The following is a 20,359-nucleotide window of genomic DNA, read 5'->3' as shown; positions in this document are numbered from 1 at the left end:
TTTATGTGACAAAAGTTGTAGATGTTCACTGCAGAAACAAATAATTATTTTATAATTGTATAATGAAATATAAACAATAAAATTATATAATGTAAAAACTTACTTCCTATATTGGTCAACTTCCTTACAATTATTGAGAATATACCAATGTGCCTTCTTATACAAAGTCAAAGGCAATTTCAGATTATGTTGATTGCCAAATACTCTTGTTTATTGTGAGAAAACACTTAAATTGCATGTTACTGGTTGAACATCTTGGTTTTGTTCTGGCCTACTAAATCTTGTCTCAATTTGACTCATATATAAGGAACTGAAAGTCAATGCCTCATTTACAATATACCCTTCTGCAATAGATCCTTCAGGCCTTGCTTTATTACGAACATACTTTTTTAGTCTGCCCAAATATCGTTCAAAGGGATACATCCATCGTGAAGAAACAGGTCCAGCTAGCATGGCTTCACGGGGTAAATGAACTGCCAAATGAACCATAATGTCAAAAAATGCTGGAGGAAATATTTGTTCCATCTTACATAATATGATCACTATTTCCTCCTCCATTTTACATAAGTCCACTAAGTGTAAAGATCTTGCAGTTATCTTTTTGAAAAAATCACATAACTCAATTAGTGTGCCACATATGTCTTTTGGAAAGAATTTTCGTATAGCCACTGGAAGTATTCTTTGCAACAAGACATGATAATCATGTGATTTTAGTCCATGTAACTTTCCATCATTTGCATTCACATTTCTAGATATATTAGCAGCATATCCATCAGGAAACTTTACGGATTTTAAAAATTGACAAAATTCATATCTTTCTTCTAATGTCAATGTGTAACTTGCATATGGTTTACTAAATTTGTCTCCAACTTTCTTTAAATGTAATTCACTTCTAATTCCCATATCCTGCAAGTCTAACCTTGCTTTAAATGTATCTTTTGACTTTCCATCTATATTAAATAATGTGCCAACCAAAGCATCGCATATGTTTTTTTCGATGTGCATAACATCTAAATTGTGTCTCAACTTTAAATCTGGCCAATACTTTAACTCAAAAAATATAGACTTTTTTACCCAATTTGTTTCATCCAAAGATCGCTGCCGCTTTTTACTTAATGTAGGATCCTTACTGAATGTCACTTGGGGTAATGCATTTAACTGTGCTAAAATCTCATAACCATTAAGTCTTCCTGGTGGTCCTTCTTGTTCAACCTTTCCATTGAAATTCTTATTTCTACGCCATGGGTGTTGCGCATTCAAAAATCGACGGTGGCATGTATAGCATATTTTACTCCGTAATCTTTGAGATTTAGTTTCATTAAGACATACTGGACATGCTTTATAACCCTTTGTGCTCCATCCAGATACTGTTCCATATGCTGGAAAGTCATGAATGGTCCACATCACAGCAGCGTGCAATTGAAATACTTGTTTAGTCGATGCAACATATGCTTCCACCCCATCATCCCATAGCTCCTTCAGTTCATTGATCAAAGGTCGTAAGTACACATCTATCTCTTTCCCAGGTGATTTAGGACCAGGAATTAAAAGAGACATTATCAAATATGATGGCTTCATCATTTTCCATGGTGGTAAATTATAATTCACAAGTATAACAGGCCACATACTATAAGCATTTGACATGTTTCCAAATGGATTAAAACCATCAGTAGCCAACCCTAAATGAATATTTCGTGGATCACTAGCAAATATTTCATGCGAAGTGTCAAATTCTTTCCATGATTTACTATCTGCTGGATGTCTTAATACACCATCTGTTTCAACCCTCTTTTCTTTATGCCATCTCATATCTTTTGCTGTATGTTTGGCAATAAACAATCGCTTAAGTCTGGCCTTCAAAGGAAAATATTGAAGAATTTTCTGAGCATTCTTTTTCTTATTCATCCCATCATACTTGTATCTGGGCTCCTTGCACACTGGACATATATCTTTATTCTCATGCTCACCCCAAAATAATATACAATCATTCTTACATGCATGTATCTTCTCATATGTTAATTCTAACTCTTTTAACATTTTTTTTGCTTCATAATGAGAGTTTGGAATCTCATTCGGTTTTGGAAATGCCTCTTGCAATAACTGAAGTAACATATCAAATGATTTATTGCTCCACCCATTTAACACCTTCACATGCATTAACTTGACCAAAAAACTGAATGCAGAAAAATTAGTACAAGTGTGATACAACTCTTTTTGTGCTTCTTCAAACATTGAGGTATAGCTTCCTCTAATGTCATCTGCATTAATATCATCTAATTGAGGTCCACTGGTATTGATATTTTCTGCATTTCTTAAATCAGTAAACATAGCTTCAAAATCATCTTCTTCAAAACCATAATCATGTTCCTCTTCATTGACAATATTTATATTGATAGATGATGTAGTAGCTTCTCCGTGAAAGTTCCAAACTTTGTATAATTTATCAAATCCCCACCTATAAAGATGTCCTCGAACATAATCCAACTCATATTTAAACAAATTTCCACACCTTCGGCATGGACAACGAATTTTAGATAAATTCAAACTTATCATATAATTCTCTGCTACCTGTAAAAACTTATTTAGCCCGTTTATATATTCAGGCTCAATCCGATTCTCAATCATTATCCAACTTTTATCCATATGTATAACCTGATTTGAATTCCGAAGGCAAAAAGAGTTAAAATGTATCACCACCTAAGACAAAATGACATAAGTGAACATGAAGACTTGAAGTCCGAAATGTCATATTAAACAAATAAAAAACTCAAGTACGACCAGAATGCATCACAAAAGGATAGGTTGGATGACTAAGAAATTGTATATACATGAGGCCTAACATTACATACTATAAAGGACTATATTACCAAAAAAATATTACAATTCTAAACTAGGTATAGCTACTATAATCACCTACAGACAAAGTTACCAAACTTTCTGAAATCATAATACATTTTAATTACCCAGCTAAGGTTTGACACAAACATGAGGAGTGGATGGGGATAACAAAGATGTAGGCAAGAGATCACCAATGACTAAAGAACTAAACTAGACAGAAGCATATAAAGATGAATAAAAATGAAAAACACAATTGACAGCCCTAAAGATCAATTTCTGTAGCAACGACATGATCATATTAAGAAATAACCAGCCCTAATTTAACCAACACAAGGATATACATTCACCAATAAAAAATCATCACAGGTTTACCACTACAAAGATTTTCAATTAATCAAATCTACAACTAGATTTTGTAATTTCTGATGTTAAAAAGCGAGTGAATATACCTTACTAAAAAGTAGCAGATTTTTAGAGGGAGTAGTCAATCGGTTACCAAATCACCAGAAATAGGAGGGTCTCTGCTGAGATGTGCTTCCGTAACCAATAAAATGGACAAGGGGCAGGTGGTAGCGTGGATGGTCTGTGCTGGCCGCTGGAAAGTAATGTTATGGCAATGAGGGGAAGGCGCTGGAGTAGCTGGAAGAGAAGTGTGGCGTAGGATGGCGCAGGAGAAGGGAGCAGGAGGCTTCCGTTAGAATAGCTAGAGTCGCCGGAGAAAAGGTGCGCGCGGAGAAGAAGAGGAGGTGTGGCGCAGGGAGAAAGAGGGTGGCAGAGAAGAGGTGCGCGCGGAGAAAGACAGGGTGGCGGAGAAGAGATGCGCGTGGAGAAGAAGAGGAGGTGTGGCGCGAGGAGAAAGACGGTGGAGGAGAAGAGGTGCGCGCGGAGAAAGATAGGGTGGCGGAGAAGAGGTGCGCGCGGAGAAGAAGAGGAGGTGTGGTGCGAGGAGAAAGACGGTGGCGGAGAAGAGGTGCGCGCGGAGAAAAGAGGAGTTGTGGCGCGAGAGAAACGCAGGTGGCGGTGGGGAAATTAGGTCAGTTTTAGCGGCGAATTAGAGTCTTTTCGCCGCTAACATATCCCACACGAATATATTAGCAACGATTTTGGCATATTTCGTTGCTAATATCCGAATATTAGTGGTATTTTTTTCCACCGCTATCATATTAATTAGTGACAAACTCCATATTTCGCCGCTAAAACATTAGCGACGATTTATTTTCCAAACTTTCGTCGTGAACATATATTTTTGATAAAAAATTATTCAAAATAATAATATTTGCGACAAATTAAAATGTCGTCGCAAATTGCGATGATTTGCTTCAAAATTTAGTTTTGTCGCTAAAAATTCGTCGCTATTTTTCTAATTTTTTGTAGTGAAATTTAAATTATCAAGCTCAATAATCAATCAAACAACTAAAAGTTTCAAACAATCAAACAAGTTTGAATTGAGAACTTGATAACATCTAAACGAACCAAGCTCAAACCAAGCTCAAGCCAAGCTCGAACCAAGCTCAAGCCAAGCTTGAATTGAGAGCTTGATAACATCTAAATGAATCAAGCTCAAGCCAAGTTTCAAACAAGCTCAAGCTCATAAAAATTAAACCAAGCCAAGCTTGAACACTCATTTCAAAAGCTTGGTTCATTTTAAGCTCGACTTGACTCGACTTGATTATCTTATCAAACAAGTTTGAACACCTCAAAGCTCGGCTCAGCTTGGCTTGTTTACAGCCCTACTCGTAGTAATGATGGAAGAGAAAGATAAACACAATTAATAATTATGTAGTTTAAAAAAAATAATTAATCAGACTGGGCAACATCGAGCCTGAGTGACCGGTCCAATCCCACGAAAGATTTTCATTAACCACTAAAATAAATCAGAAAACGCTCACAGTGAACCTATACCGTTCTTAAGAATGAAAATGAAATTGATGTGTGCCACATAAGTGGTGCAACATGTGGCTTAATCTTTTAATTGAATTTAAAGCGAACATTTTTAATGGAGCTTGACGTGCTGTAATGATGGAAGAGAGATAAACACATACAATTAATAAATATGCAGTTCTCAAGAATGAAAAAGAAATTAATGTGAGCCCACATAAGTGGTGCAACATGTGGCTTAATCTTTTAATTGAATTTAAAGCGAACATTTTTAATGGAGCTTGATGTGCTGTGAATTCTCTTCAAAGAAAAGGGTGCCTTTGGGAATGAGGAAATAAGTAGTACACGGATGTTGTCTGTTTGTACCTTAAGGTATTGAGTTAAGTTACACAATGAAAACAATTGATGTGGTCCATTTTTTATTATTTGCTTTTGGTCCCCTCCAATACCGATATGGCTCTGAAGACAAAATGTTTCCATTTAATTTTCAATATAACTATTTCACATTCTTTACATTCGTGTCAATATGTTACATTTTACTTACAATCTGGGAGATTAAAATGAAACAAAGTGCCTCAAAAATAAACTTTACATTAGGACTTAAATATCAAATATGAAGTTGAATATCCTTTTTTCTTTTCATTCTATTTCTTATTTGTTTATTCTTTTTACTAGATCTTGATGAATAGTACTTCTCTTTGCATCTCATGGGTGAATATGTAGTAGAAGATCCTTGAAAAGAAAAGGTACAAAAGGAGAATAAGAACATAGAGAAGTTGAAGGGAGAGATCAATGAGAAACTCCATGGTACGATAAAGGCTAGGATGGAAGTCTTGAGAATGACATGAAGATTGATGGCTAGTGGAATACTATTGAATGCATACTAGATTAAAACAATGTTGGAACACTGTTGATAGTGAAATCTTTGATTGTTAGTGATTCATGATTTTTATAGTTGATTTAGAGAAATTTGTGAGTTTTGTAGATTGATTATTAGATGAATACAAATTATGTATTCACATTTTGAGTGTATTTTATAATTTTTTTATTTCTATTTTAAGTGATGGATGAATTATGATAATATCTCAATTTTATATTTAGAATATATATTTTAAATAAATATTAGTGATATATAATTGTATGATATTTTAACTACAATGTGCACTGCGTGTTGTGAATGCTCTTAAACGCAGCGTGTGACACACATTGCGAATGCTATCAATTACTTTTAACCATAGTACGTTGTGTGCTGTGAATGCTCTTAACCACAGTGTGTGGCGTGCTGCAAATGTTTTCAATTGCTCTTAACCACAGCATGCATCGCGCGTTGTCGATTGTTCTTAACCGCAACACACAATGCAAGCTATGAATGCTCTTAACCGCAGCGTGCTACCTGTTGATGTCTATGACTTTTAACAGCTTATAGTTGTGCAGCATATAATACGCATTGTTACATGCTGTGGAAAGTCATGTTTGTTGTAGTGATTGGTGCTTACACCAATTCAGAGCATGCCTACTCTGATACTAGTTATAGGACCATTGGTCATGTAAGAGGGGGTGAATCACGTGTAGTTAAAAAACTTATCTTTTCTATTTTCATAAAAATATATGAGTGCGTAACAAAAAATAGAAACAATGAAACAAGTGAAAGAATGCAAGGTCAGTTATATGGTTCGAAACCTTTGGCGACTCTTACTCCAAGACCTAAACTCTTTGGACCTATCGATGAGAAATTTACTAAATTCTCTATACTAGTAGAAAAATTACTTTTTACTCCAACACAGGTTACTTCGGTAATTAGTAATTTCGAAGTAGTATATAATAAATAACTTCGGTAATAACATTGCAGAAGTAAAAAAAAACATGTTTTACTTCGTATTTTATAAAATAAGAGCTTCACTCTTTTTTTTGTATATTACTTCAACATAATGTATTTGATGAAGTAAAAAAGTAATTTTGAATTTATAATTTATAGATGCTGAAGTAAAAAAGATAAATCGAATAATTTCACCTTAATGCCGAACAAAATACTTAGTACCCAAAAATACCCTAGCGCCCAAAATACTTAGCGTGCGACCTTCATTCTTTTCTCTAACCCTAGTGGATTCCCTTTGCCCCTGTTCTCTTCCCCTAGACGTCGATCTCTTGCTCTGTGATCTTTTCTCTGGGCATGCGTCACTGTTGAATGTTCAGTGAGCATGCATTTTCTCTAGACTTCCAATGATTTGAGGTATGCGAAAGCTACCTATCTCTTCCCCTAGACATCGATCTCTTGCTTTTCTTTCTTTGCCGTGCAAGATTTAGGGTTTTGAAGGTTGACTGCACTTTGCCTTTATCCAGTGACTCTTCTCCTTCTTCAAATCTTTTTGTGTGATTAGCTATCTTTATATATGAATTATTCTCTTCTTATTCTAGTTGGGGCCTTTTAAATCTCCTGTAGAAACTTAAAAAATGTATGCAAAGTATGAGTTTTCTATTTTCTTTTGGAATTTTTAAATGTTTTGTTCATTAAATGTTAGAAAAGATAACTTGGTTTGACATTACTCTTGTTGGATTACTATAATCTCCTTACCAATCTAATTGACTCTTTCAAAACTGGAGTTGTAGTTCTCAAAATAACAGCTAGATTTTTTTTACTGAAGGTCAAAATGCTAATTTCTGTGATGCAAATCTACTTATGTGATGTAATTTTTATGATGTATTACACTTTCTGTAATGTAATTTTTGATAGTTTATGCATATTTGTTCTTAGTGAATATATTGTTCGTCATTTCTTGGTACTCCGTAAATTAAATTATAGAATTGCCCAAACTTTCTTTGATGATCTTGTAATTAGCTTCATAGATAGCCATTATGTTAAGCTTATACATACACTCAATTTTTGGCACTTATTTTTTGGGATTTTTCTATATTGAAATGGATAAATCTTGGATTCACTCTAATAGAAGGTATAAATAATATAAGGATATATAGAAGATTTCATTAGATGTTGTTTACAAAGTCCCCATATTGGGCTCAATTTAATTCATTGTCCTTGTTGCACATATATAAATCTTAAAAAAGGACTGATGAAGTCCATTCAAGAGTGTAATGTCCGAAAATTCTCAAAATTATTTTAAAAATATTCTATGATTATTCTAAAATTTTAGGATATTTTTACAGAGTTTTTAGAGTAGTAGAAGTAGCAAAAATAAATAGAATCGTAGAATAGCCTACGCGGGAATTGAACCCAAGACCTATTGGGTCCTATGACTTATGGTGAACTCTAGTAACCAGGAGAACCCAGTAGGGTCATGCTGAAAGGAAAGGGAATCAATTATATTTATGTTAGAGTTGGGCCGAAGTTACCACTTAATATAAATAGGGAATCAAGTGAAGAGTTATTTTATTTTAACGTAACTCTCTCCTCCCTCACCCTAGTCACGCCGCCCTCTCTCTTTCTCCCTCACCTCTTGGCGCCAACCACAAGGAAACCTAGGGTTTCATCCCAAGGGCTATAGGAGCACCCTCCGGCGACAATTCCGGCACGAGGACGCTCCTCTTCGAGAGAAAAGCACGTAGACGCGAGGAGATCGTCGAGAAGATCGTCTCCACTGGAAATCTAGCGATCGGATAGTAAGGAAATCTAGCGCAGGAAGTAAGAAACCCCTCACCTGCAGTATAAGTAGATCTCGTGTGATTGCATGCTTTAGTTTAATAGTATATGGATTTGTGGCACATAGTGTGTGCAACAGCGCACGCCAAGTGCCCGATAGTATGTTCAGCACCATTAAAATGTGACTTAGGCATTTTAATAGTTAGCTAAATGCGATAGAAGCATTTATTTAGTATATGCAGCTTTACTACAGCTTATATGGGACTACGGTCCAATGGGTGGGCTCCCACAGTCGCCTCTAGGTTCAGATAACCTAGAAATAGCAAGATAAACAAATTTAGCTATAACCAATATTTTATTTTAGCAGTGGCTCTGTACTGGATCAGATATCCATTGGGTTGGACTCCCACAGTCGTCCCTAGGTTTAGATAACCTAGTAAACCCTACTAAATTCGGGACTTGCAAACCCGGGTCTAGTTAGGGATGCGCACATAGCAAGTACAGTTGCCGGGCCCAAACAGCAGCATGATTATTATTTTAATCTATCTATGATAAATAGTTTTCAAAAACTTCACAAATAGTTATGTGATTTCAGTACAGCTTTAGCATTAGCTTAGAATTTGCTCAGTTCAGTTTGTTTGTATCAGTTCAGTTTTCTATTGATATCATATGATAGCTTATGTTAGCACTTGTTGCAATGACTAGTTTGTTTGTATGTCATGCTATGCTTTTACCTGTTCAACATATATTTCAAATAGCATGTTTTAAAAATATAAATTACATCGTATGCATGTTTTAGTAAGGTAGATGGTTTCTTGCTAAGCGTAAAGCTTACAGATACTTCTTTCCTTATACTGCAGATAAAGTTAAAGGAAAGATGGATTAGCGGAGGTTGGAGGTTAATGCGATGAAGATGTGTGTGGAAGGAACCTGGAATGAAGATCTAGGATAAATTAGCAAACTAAGACTTTAGTTTTTTTTTATAGCGTTATTTTTCACATTTCTAGTTATTTTAATGCCTTGAATCGTGAAAGACTTGCTTAGATTGTTAGTACTTATGCTCATAATCCTAGTTATGTGTTATTAGTATGTTTCCAGCTATTATAGAACTCTTGTAGTTGAGTTTGACACGAAACAGTGCTAAAATCAGAGTTTTGCTGCAAAATCAGAAATCCCAATCGATCAGTGGATCGATTGGGAGCCTGGTTCCGCGAACAGTAAGCTTCTAGATCGATCAGTCGATCGATCCAGTCGCATTCTGTCACAAACAGAGAGTTCAGGGATCGATCGTTCGATCGATCAGGAAATCGCTCCTGCGAACAGAGAGCACTAGAATCGATCACTGGATCGATTGACCAGTCTGGATCGATCAGCCGATCGATCCAGAGTATTACCCGAGCACAGTAGCGATCTGAATCGATCCATGGATCGATCCAACAGCTTGCAATCGATCAAGTTCAGTCTGGATCGATTGGGAAGTTGGGTTTTGACCAAGAGACCTTGTAATTCAGCTTCTTGACCATAGGGGATGTAGGATATGCCATGTATACCTTAGATTGCATCCCTTAGCACATGTAGTACCAAGAACTTGTATTAGTTAACAAGGTTTAAAATTGGTACAGTTTTCCGCACCTAGACTTAGTAATGGTCATGGATATAGCTTAGCACAGCATAATGTGACCGGCCTTACAGCTTAGCCAGTAGAAGGCGGGTCGTTACAGAGTGGTATCAGAGCAGAAAGTTTCATACTTCCTACACACACATCAGCATTGAACCTGCAGCTTCCAAGTAAGAATATCTCTCACTTGTTATGTTTATTGTTTTCTTGTTTGTAGATAATTAAAGTATGCTTATCTGTAATAGTAACAAACATGATAGTATTAGCTATGTGACATGAACATTTAGTTATGTTGTCCTTTGTTCCTTTAGAAATGGCAAGAGGACGCCCAGCTAGAAGGGCACCAGCTACTGAGCCCCAGCATGAGGCAGGCAGTTTAGTGCCTCCCCCAGACCTTACAGCAGTAGTGGCTCAGTTACAGAAGCAGCTAGCAGAACAGCAACAGGAGATAGCCACCTTAAAGGCTAATCTGCAGAACACCCCCACTGTCACCTCGGAACCAAACATAGCAACCCCAGTAGTTATAGAGGTTCCACCAGTCCAGCCTACAGCACCAGAGGCAAAGAGAGAGGCCTATCTGATCCAGTGGCAGAGAGTCAAGCCCGAGAACTTCTCGGGCACCGGTGAACCATGGGATGCTCAAGCACGGTTCAAAACATCGGAAATACGATGGAGCTTACGGGTGGCGAGCATGAAAAGGTGAAGTCGCCTCCTTACGCTGGCAGGAGATGCACGTATGTGGTGGGAGAAATTAGAGAAGCGCCCAGTGGACCAGATGACATGGGCTAACTTCGAGAAAGAATTCTTCGAGGAGTTCTTTCACATGCGGGTCACAAACCGCCACTACGACGAGTTCACTGAGTTTCGTCAGGGCAACCTATCAGTTGAGGAAGCCGTGAAGAAATTCAATAGACTGGCTCGTCTATGCCCCGAACTAGTCAGCACAGAAAAAGAACGATTCTGGTTGATGCTCAAAATGCTGAGGCCGGAAATAGCAATGAACGTGGCTGGCGGCGTTCATAGGCCGCAAACCACCGAAGAACTAGTCAGCAGTGCTCTGACCACCGAGCACTACCAGAATAATATCAAGCATCAAAAGCAAGTCCTCTCAGAGTCCAAAGGGAAAGGAGGCTCAGGTACTCAGAAACAACAGGGCCACGTCTCTAACTGGAAGGGGAACTCCAGCAACAAGCGCAAACCAGGGAGTTACCCAAAGGGAGGACCAGCCAGCAAACAACCTAGTTATCCCAAATGTGCTACTTGTGGGAAATTTCACCCAGGAGTTTGTCGCAAGGGCGCACGAGGGTGCTTTGAATGTGGACAGGAATGGCACATGGCTAAGCAATGCCCGAACAAGACAAGTCTTCCTCAACCACATCCGATACAGTATGGAGGACAGCCAGCACAGCTACATCAGATGCAGGCCGTGTTAGATGGTCCACACATCAGCCAGGGCAGACTAGAAGCCCCTCCAGCTATGACGAATGCAAGGATCTACTCCTTAACCAGAGAAGACGTAGCGAATGCCTCGACAGTTGTTACAGGTCAGATTAGTATTTTACAGCAAAGTGCAACTGTCTTATTCGATACTGGGGCAACCCATTCTTATATATCCAGGACGTTTTTCGAAAAGTTAGCGATACCCCCAGAGGTACTCAGTAGTCAGTTTCTGACGACACTACCTTCAGGAGAAATTATGGCATCCACGCACTGGCTCCGGGCAGTGCCAGTCATTATAGCAGACAGAGAACTCTTTTGTGATCTGATAGTGCTAAATATGACTTATTATGATGTCATATTTGGAATGGACTTCCTAATCAGATACGGTGCCTCTATAGAGTGCCGTAAACAGAAAGTCATATTCCAACCTGAAGCAAAAATACAATTCGAGTACATCGGAGGACCAAAGAGAAAAGCAAAGAAATTTCTCTCAGCTCTAAAAGCACAGAAATTAATGGATTCAGGATGTACGGGATTTTTAGCGCATGTAGTCAATGCCAGTCAGGACAAGGACCAACAGCTAGCAGAGGTCCGAGTCGTATGTGACTACCCAGCAGTCTTCCCTGAAGAGTTACCAGGCCTAGCACCAGACAGGGAGATTGAATTTGAGATAGAACTCATTCCCGATACGAATCCTATCTCCAAAGCACCTTATCGCATGGCTCCAGCAGAACTGAAGGAACTTCAGGAGCAATTACAGGAGCTTTTTGACAAAGGTTTCATACGCCCTAGTCACTCACCATGGGGAGCGCCTGTATTGTTCGTGAAGAAGAAGGACGGGAGCATGCGCCTGTGCATAGACTACCGGGCACTGAACCAAGTCACCATCAAGAACAGGTATCCTCTTCCCAGAATAGATGACCTGTTTGATCAGCTAAAGGGAGCAGCAGTATTCTCTAAGATAGACCTCAGATCAGGTTATCATCAGGTGAAAGTTAAAGAAGGGGATATACCCAAGACAACATTTAGGACTAGAAACGGACACTACGAGTTCGTAGTCATGCCCTTTGGCGTGACAAATGCTCCAGCTACTTTCATGGACCTCATGAACCGAGTATTCAGGGACTACCTAGATAGATTTGTTATTGTGTTTATCGATGACATCCTTATCTATTCAGGAACTCAGGAAGAACACGCAGAGCACCTGAGAATAGTATTGCAGACCCTTCAGCAGAACTAGCTGTACGCCAAGTTCACGAAATGTGAATTTTGGTTAGATCAGGTGTCCTTCCTGGGTCACATCATCTCAAAGGATGGTATCATGGTAGACCCTAGTAAAATAGAAGCTGTGAGTAACTGGAAAAAACCTAAGAATGCCAGTGAAATCAGAAGCTTTTTTGGACTAGCAGGTTATTACAGAAAGTTTGTAGAGGACCTCTCCAGAATAGTCTCCCCACTGACAGCTCTCACTAGGAAGAACAGAAAATTTCAGTGGACAGAGGACTGTGAGAACAGCTTCAGCGAGTTAAAAAAGAGATTGACCAGTGCTCCCATTTTGACTCTACCAGAAAACACAGACAGCTTTGATATTTATAGTGATGCCTCTAAAATGGGACTAGGAGCAGTACTGATGCAAAATGGCAAGGTGATCGCCTATGCCTCCAGACAACTCAAGGATTATGAGAGGAACTACCCTACTCATGACCTCGAGCTCGCAACATTCGTGTTCGCTTTCAAAATTTGGAGACATTACTTGTATGGAGCTCAGTGTAGAGTATATACAGATCATCAGAGTCTGAAGTACTTCTTCACTCAGAAGGATCTAAATATGCGACAGCGTAGATGGCTTGAGCTGGTCAAAGACTACGACATAGACATCCTCTACCACCCAGGAAAGGCCAATAAGGTGGCAGACGCACTTAGCAGAAAGTCCAGTGCTACGAAACCAAAGTACTTAACTCCTTATGTAGGGATCTATGGTGACTTCAGGTCTAAGGACTAGTAGTCATACTAATAGCCACATGAGAAAGTATATGACACTCATATAACGATCCATGATACTTTCTCATGGCGGGTCATTCAGTATACATTCTCTAATGTATACCCATGTCTCAACTTGATATCTCTATATCCATGACTTGTGAGATCAAGTCATCGAGTTGACCTACATGCTAGTCTTATTGCATTAACATTGTCCCTGAATGTTAATACTCGACTATGAATGATTAAGAGTAGTGTTCCCTATATCATCTCACTATCGGTTCAACTAACCGATTGATATAGGTGAGAACCGTCTACTCAAGGACATTATTATACTTAGTTTATTTAGCACAAATACAAGTAAGTATAATAACCAAAATCCAAATGCCTTTATTTATATAGAATATGATACAATAAGTCCAAAATATAATCATCAAATGATTGGCTCTAGGGCTCTAGCTAACACCTAGCAGCCATGTCACCACCCCTACAGAAAGAGATCACATATTTTGGTCTCGAACTTATAGTGGGACAGCTCTCTACTATGACATTAGCATCTAATGTTGGATCGAGATGCGCTAGAGGGGGGGGGGGGGTGAATAGCACTCGTGGTTATTTCGTTTTTCAAATCGGAAGACTATCGGAGTTTAAAACAAGCAGCGGAATAAAGAACAAACACACAGAGAGAGACACGAGAGATTTTACTTCGTTCGGAGCCTAAGGCGATTCCTACTCGAAGGCCCGCGATCCTTGATCGATTTCCGTGGGCAACAACTATAAGCTCGTTAAAAGATTACAATTATGAGTACAAAAAGCTATAAGTATTATACCGACAACAAGAAATGCTAAATCTGAAGCTTCGGGTCGTCGGGCACTTGTAGCAGCACTTCGAAACGTCTTTTGGAGCAGCACGTTGATGAGAGATCACTTAGTATTCTTTATACTGAAGTGCTGGTCGAAACCCCCTTATAAAGGGTGTTCAAGGCGCCTTGAAGGCTGTTCAAGGCGCCTCCATGCTGCCGAATCCTCCGCGTGGATCAAGCTTGAACTGGTCGAAGTTCATCTGCTTAAGGCGCCTTAAACCTCACTCAAGGCGCCTTCCAAGGCGCCTTCTGCCTTCTTCAAGGCGCCTCCAATGGTGCTTCGCAGCCAGCTCAGCTTGTGCACCCGAGGCGCCTCCAAGCTCCATGGAGGTGCCTCGGACACTGTTCATCCGAGGTTTTAGGTTGCTCCTTTGTACCTAAAAGATATGTTAGTCCCAAACACTATCCTGAAACACAAAGTTAGCACAATAAATATGATAAATGAAGTATAGACAGTCTCCAGACTGTCCGAGTCTGACTTCGGGTTTCCAACCGAAAACCCTAGGTCGACCCGACGCCTACTATTCCCTCTATGGGGAACGCGTCCTCACCTACTCCACTCAGGAGATTTACCTGTTGCCAGTGCGATCCTCCAGATCGACTGGGCTTTTGCTCAGCACTCGATACTTCTGGACTTTCTGCTGGACATCCGCTTCCCGGCTAGTCCAGACTTTCACCTGGTTCGCGACACCAGGACTTTCCACCTAGGGTTACCACCCCCTAGGACTTTTGCCTGAAGACATCGACCTGCCAAGACTTTCCGCATAGGGTTACCACCCCCTATGACCTAGAGTTACCACCCCTTAGGGTTTTTCTCTTTGCCTAACCGCAGCTAGGACTTTCTTGACATCCTCAAGTAGACTTGTTAGAAAACAAAACACCTTAACTTTGAATTCTTTGCCATTATCAAAACATGAGTTCGATCGTCGGATGCTTCCCGCACCAACAATCTCCCCCTTTTTGATTATGGCAACTCAAATTCAAAGTTAAGTAAACAAACGAATAGATAAATATTTTTAACACAGGCAAATCTGCTAAGTATTGTTGAACAAAACTGACCAAAGCAAATTCGCTAAAGTGACCTATATGCTCCCCCTTAACTTTTGCTCCCCCTTAGCTATTAATTTAAATTTTACAATTTGCTTCTTACAAAATGACCAAGTTTGATAAAGTAACCTATATGCTCCCCCTTAACTTTTGCTCCCCTTTAACTATTAATTTGAATTTCAGTGTGCTACTCTCCCCCTTTGCCATATATCAAAAAATGGGTAATAATAGACATTTTAATAAAATTATTGGGGAATGCATCTCTTTGATAGATTTAGAAAGTTAGTGATTATATCTTTCTTACTTAAGAGAAAAAATTGTTTGTTCGTCTTTGAAAAATTAACAGGAAATTACTCAGATTAATAGGTTAGCTTAAGTTCAACAGGGTTTGAAAGTTAATGTCAAGTGTTAGGACAAGGTTATTCATTCAAGTTCAGTTGGTCCCTAAGTCCAAGCATGAGTCATGTTCATTAGATTGATTTACTAGGTATCAGAGCCCTAAAGAACAAAATAATTTTAACTAGAAAATTGAGTAGCCTCTGCCAACTGTCTAACCTTAAGTTACTTGCTGATTGTCTACAGGACAATAGCTTTCACTTGGTTAGTCAAGTTAAGTTACTTTGGTCCAGCTAGATTTGACTAGAGCTGGAGGACTCAACTTGATTAATATATATTGCGTATTTAACGCCCAGACTCATATCGATGCACAGATATAAGCATTCTTGAGTCCAGGCTATACCCTATGCATCTCACGCCATTCTATGTTTTTCAATCACAATAAAGGTATACCTAGGTGCTTGTGAGATGCTCTGGCTTAATTCTAGGGGAACATGATTTCTAGGGGGAAAGCCTAGACTATTTCACTTTTTTTTTAACAATCTAGGAAATTGGGAATTTTGAAAATTATTTTTCCTAGAATTTGAAAAAAAATGATAAGTATATCCAGAATTTTGAAAAAAATCTAGGAATTTGAAAATTTTGAAAATGATATTTCCTAGAATTTTAAAGAAAAAAATGAGATAACAAAATAAGACCCCTACTCTACCCAACACATTCCTACTTGCCTTCTAAGTGCACTGAACTCAAGTTCAGGTAAGGGTTTTGTAAAGATGTCAGCTAGGTTTGATTTGGACTCAACGTGGTTGAGTGCAATTTCACCTTTAGCTACATGGTTCCTTACAAAGTGGTGTTTTACTTCTATGTGTTTAGTCCTGGAGTGGTGAATAGGATTCTTGGTGAGATTAATTGAGCTGATATTATCAATAAAGATTTGTGTATTTTTATACTCTAGTTGATAGTCTTTTAACGTATGCATCATCCACAGTAGTTGAGATGCACATTCTCCTAGAGCTATGTATTCAGCTTCTGTGGTGGATAGAGCAACACAATGTTGCTTTCTGCTTGACCAACTTACTAGGCACTGACCTAGAATCTGGCAGCTACCACTTGTACTTTTTCTGTCTAGCTTGCACCCGGTATAGTCTAAGTCAGAATAGCCGTAAAGGTCAAAGGTGCAAGTTCTTGGATACCAAAGTCCTACATTTAGAGTTCCTTTAATATACCTAAGTATTCTTTTAACGTATGATAGGTGTGACTCTTTTGCACAGGATGGTATCTTGCGCACATACCTACTGCAAACAATATGTCGGGTCGACTTGTAGTTAGGTAGAGTAAGCTACCTATGACACTTCTATAGTATTTTGGGTCAATTGGTTTTCCTTCAGGGTCAGAGTCAATGTTTATGTTGGTTGCCATTGGAGTATTTATAATTTTTGAATTTTCCATACAGAATTTTTTAATTAACTCTTTAGCATATTTAGTTTGATAAATGTAGATTCCATCTTTAGTTTGTTTAATTTGTAAGCCTAAGAAGAAATTAAGTTCTCCAACCATACTCATTTCAAATTCACTTTCCATTAATTTGATAAATTCTTTCAAGAATTTTGAATTAGTTGAGCCAAAGATTATGTCGTCAACATAGATTTGGGCTACAAAGATATCTTTTCCTATAGTTTTCACGAACAAAGTAGGATCGATTTGTCCTTGGTTAAATTCTTTGGATATTAAGTAATTAGATAATCTTTCATACCATGCTCTAGGCGCTTGTTTTAGTCCATATAGTACCTTTTTTAATTTAAATACGTGATTAGGGTAGTCTATGTCTTCAAACCCTGGAGGTTGACTTACGTAGACCTCTTCCTTGATAAAACCATTTAAAAAGGCTGACTTAACGTCCATTTAGTACAATTTGAATCCTTTATTTGTTGCATAGGCTAATAACATCCTAATGGACTCGAGTCTAGCTACTGGAGCATAGGTTTCATCATAGTCTAAGCCTTCGACTTGACTAAACCCTTTGGCTACTAACCTTGCTTTGTTTCTTATTATATCACCGTGATCATCCAACTTGTTCCTAAAAACCCATTTAGTGTCTATTATTGATTTATCTATGGGTTTAGGTATAAGGTCCCAGACTTGGTTTCTCTCAAATTGGGTTAATTCTTCCTGCATTGCAATGATCCAGTCTGGATCAGGCAGGACTTTTTCTATAGTTTTAGGTTCAATTTTAGAAATTAGAGCAATCTGACTAAGGTTTCTATAGGATGATCTAGTTCTGACTCCTAGGTTTGGGTCACCCAAAATTTGGTCAGGTGGGTGAGAGGTGCTTACTCTAGTTGGTCTTATCTGTGAGTCAGAAACTGGTTCTTCTGACTCATTAAGATTAGGTTGGATTTCATCATGGTCTATAGCTCTTGGATTAATGTCAATATTTTCATTTATATTAGGTAAGTTGTTTTCTTCATCAAATATTACATTAGTTGTTTCTTCAACTTTCAAGGTATTTTGATTATATACTCTAAAGGCTCTACTGGTAGAGGAGTATCCTAAGAATATTCCTTGGTTAGATTTGGGTGTAAATTTTCCTAAGTAATCTTTAGTATTTAAAATGTGAACTTTACACCCAAATACTTTTAGATAGTTTAGATTGAGAATTTTATTATAGTAGAGTTCATATGGTGTTTTATTGTGAAATTTATTAATTAAAATTCTGTTTTGAATGTAATTTGCAGTATTTATCGCTTCAGCCCAAAATTGATGATTTAAGTGATATTCGTTTAACATAGTCCTAGCTGCTTCTTGTAATGTTCTATTTTTACGTTCCACTAGTCCATTTTGTTGGGAGGTTCTAGGACATGAAAATTCATGTTGGTATCCATTTATTTTATAAAATTGGGTAAACCTATGATTTTCAAATTCCCCTCCATGATCATTTCTTATTCTTTTAATTTTAGTATCTTTTTCATTTTCCGTTAAGTTGCAAAAATTACTAAATATTTCATAGGTTTCATCTTTTGTTTTTAGAAATTTTACCCAAGTGTACCTAGAGTAGTCATCAATTATTACTAAGCAATATTGGTTCTTGTTTAGTGATTTGGCTCCATGTGAATCAAATAGATCAAGGTGAAGGAGCTCAAGTATGGTGTTGGATCTTTCTAGGTTAGTTGACTTGTGGGTTGACTTGGTTTGTTTTCCTTTTTGACATGCATCACAGATTGAATTTTCAATAAATTTTAATTTGGGCAAACCTCTAACTAGACCATTTTGACTCATTTTTGAAATGAGTCTTGTGTGAGTGTGACCCAGCCTTCTGTGCCACAATTGGGTTTCCTCTTGTTGTGTCAGGAGACACTTTATTGAGGATATTGATAAATCAATTGTGTAGATGTTATTTTTCCTAAGTCCCTTAAGTTTAATTTCTGGATTTTCAATATTTTTAACTAGACATCCAGATTTATCAAAATTAACTAGGTATCCACTGTCACACAATTGACTTATACTTAGTAAATTAAAGTTAAAATTTTCAACCAATAAAACATTTCGAATAATGAAATCGGAACTAAGTTCAATATTACCTTTTCCGATTACTTTAAGTTTACCATTGTTTCCGAATGCAACTGATCCTAGACTCTTGTACTTGAGTTTGGTAAACTTCAACTTATCTCCAGTCATATGTCTGGAGCATCCACTATCCAACATCCATTGATCCAATTCCTACACATGAAGTAGTTGAATTGGTTTCTTTTTAATGGATTTAAAGATAGCGTGATTGAAGCAGACTCCTTAGATTTTCTATTCTATTGTATTCAAGATAATTTAGCAAACACTTATGTTTATTGAGTTTAAGAATAATTTTGAAATTTAAGTTTTTCAAATAATTTTGAAATTTAAGTTTAAAAACAATTTTGAAATTTAAGTTTTTAAAATAATTTTGAAATTTAAGTTTTTAAAATAATTTTGAAATTTAAGTTTTTAAAATAATTTTGAAATTTAAGTTTTAAAATAATTTTGAAATTTAAGTTTTTAAAATAATTTTGAAATTTAAGTTTTAAAAACAATTTAGAAATTTAAGTTTTTAAAACAATTTTGAAATTTAAATTTTTAAAACAATTTTGAAATTTAAGTTTTTAAAACAATTTTGAAATTTAAGTTTTAAAACAATTTTGAAATTTAAGTTTTTAAAATAATTTTGAAATTTAAGTTTTTAAAACAATTTTGAAATTTAAGTTTTTAAAGTAATATTGAAATTTAAGTCTTTAAAATAATTTTGAAATTTAAGTTTTAAAATAATTTTGAAATTTAAGTTTTTAAAACAATTTTGAAATTTAAGTTTTTAAAGTAATATTGAAATTTAAGTTTTTAAAATAATTTTGAAATTTAAGTTTTAAAACAATTTTGAAATTTAAGTTTTAAAATAATTTTGAAATTTAAGTTTTTAAAATAATTTTGAAATTTAAGTTTTTAAAACAATTTTGAAATTTAAGTTTTAAAACAATTTTGAAATTTAAGTTTTTAAAACAATTTTGAAATTTAAGTTTTTTAAAATAATTTTAATTTCTTAGTCATCTCACCTGATCTAAATTGTCAATCAGGGAATCCTATGATTGTTGTGAGATGAATTATTGTTGAATTTAAGGGTCTGGTTTAACTTTGTGTTAGATTCAGTTTTAGCTTTGGGTTCAACAAGTAAGCATTCTTTGGATAAACTTCTGGGCTATGGTGAGTCACTCGGAGCTCATTAAAGTAACCATGCCTTCGAGG

The 20,359-nt window shown here is 36.9% G+C and overlaps 1 protein-coding gene across 1 annotated transcript; it reads right to left on the bottom strand.

Moving 5' to 3' along the window:
* Nucleotides 1–210: 210 nt before the first annotated feature.
* On the bottom strand, nucleotides 211–1,905 carry LOC122039114. The gene has a single exon (XM_042599101.1). The coding sequence runs from the start codon at nucleotides 1,903–1,905 to the stop codon at nucleotides 211–213; it is 1,695 nt and encodes a 564-aa protein (XP_042455035.1).
* Between the last annotated feature and the right edge of the window lie 18,454 nt (nucleotides 1,906–20,359).

The sequence above is a fragment of the Zingiber officinale genome, chromosome 1B, assembly GCF_018446385.1.
Source record: "Zingiber officinale cultivar Zhangliang chromosome 1B, Zo_v1.1, whole genome shotgun sequence".
NCBI classification, from domain to species: domain Eukaryota; kingdom Viridiplantae; phylum Streptophyta; class Magnoliopsida; order Zingiberales; family Zingiberaceae; genus Zingiber; species Zingiber officinale.
The sequence above is the reverse complement of the archived record's forward strand: the minus strand, read 5'-3'. Positions and strand labels throughout refer to the sequence as shown.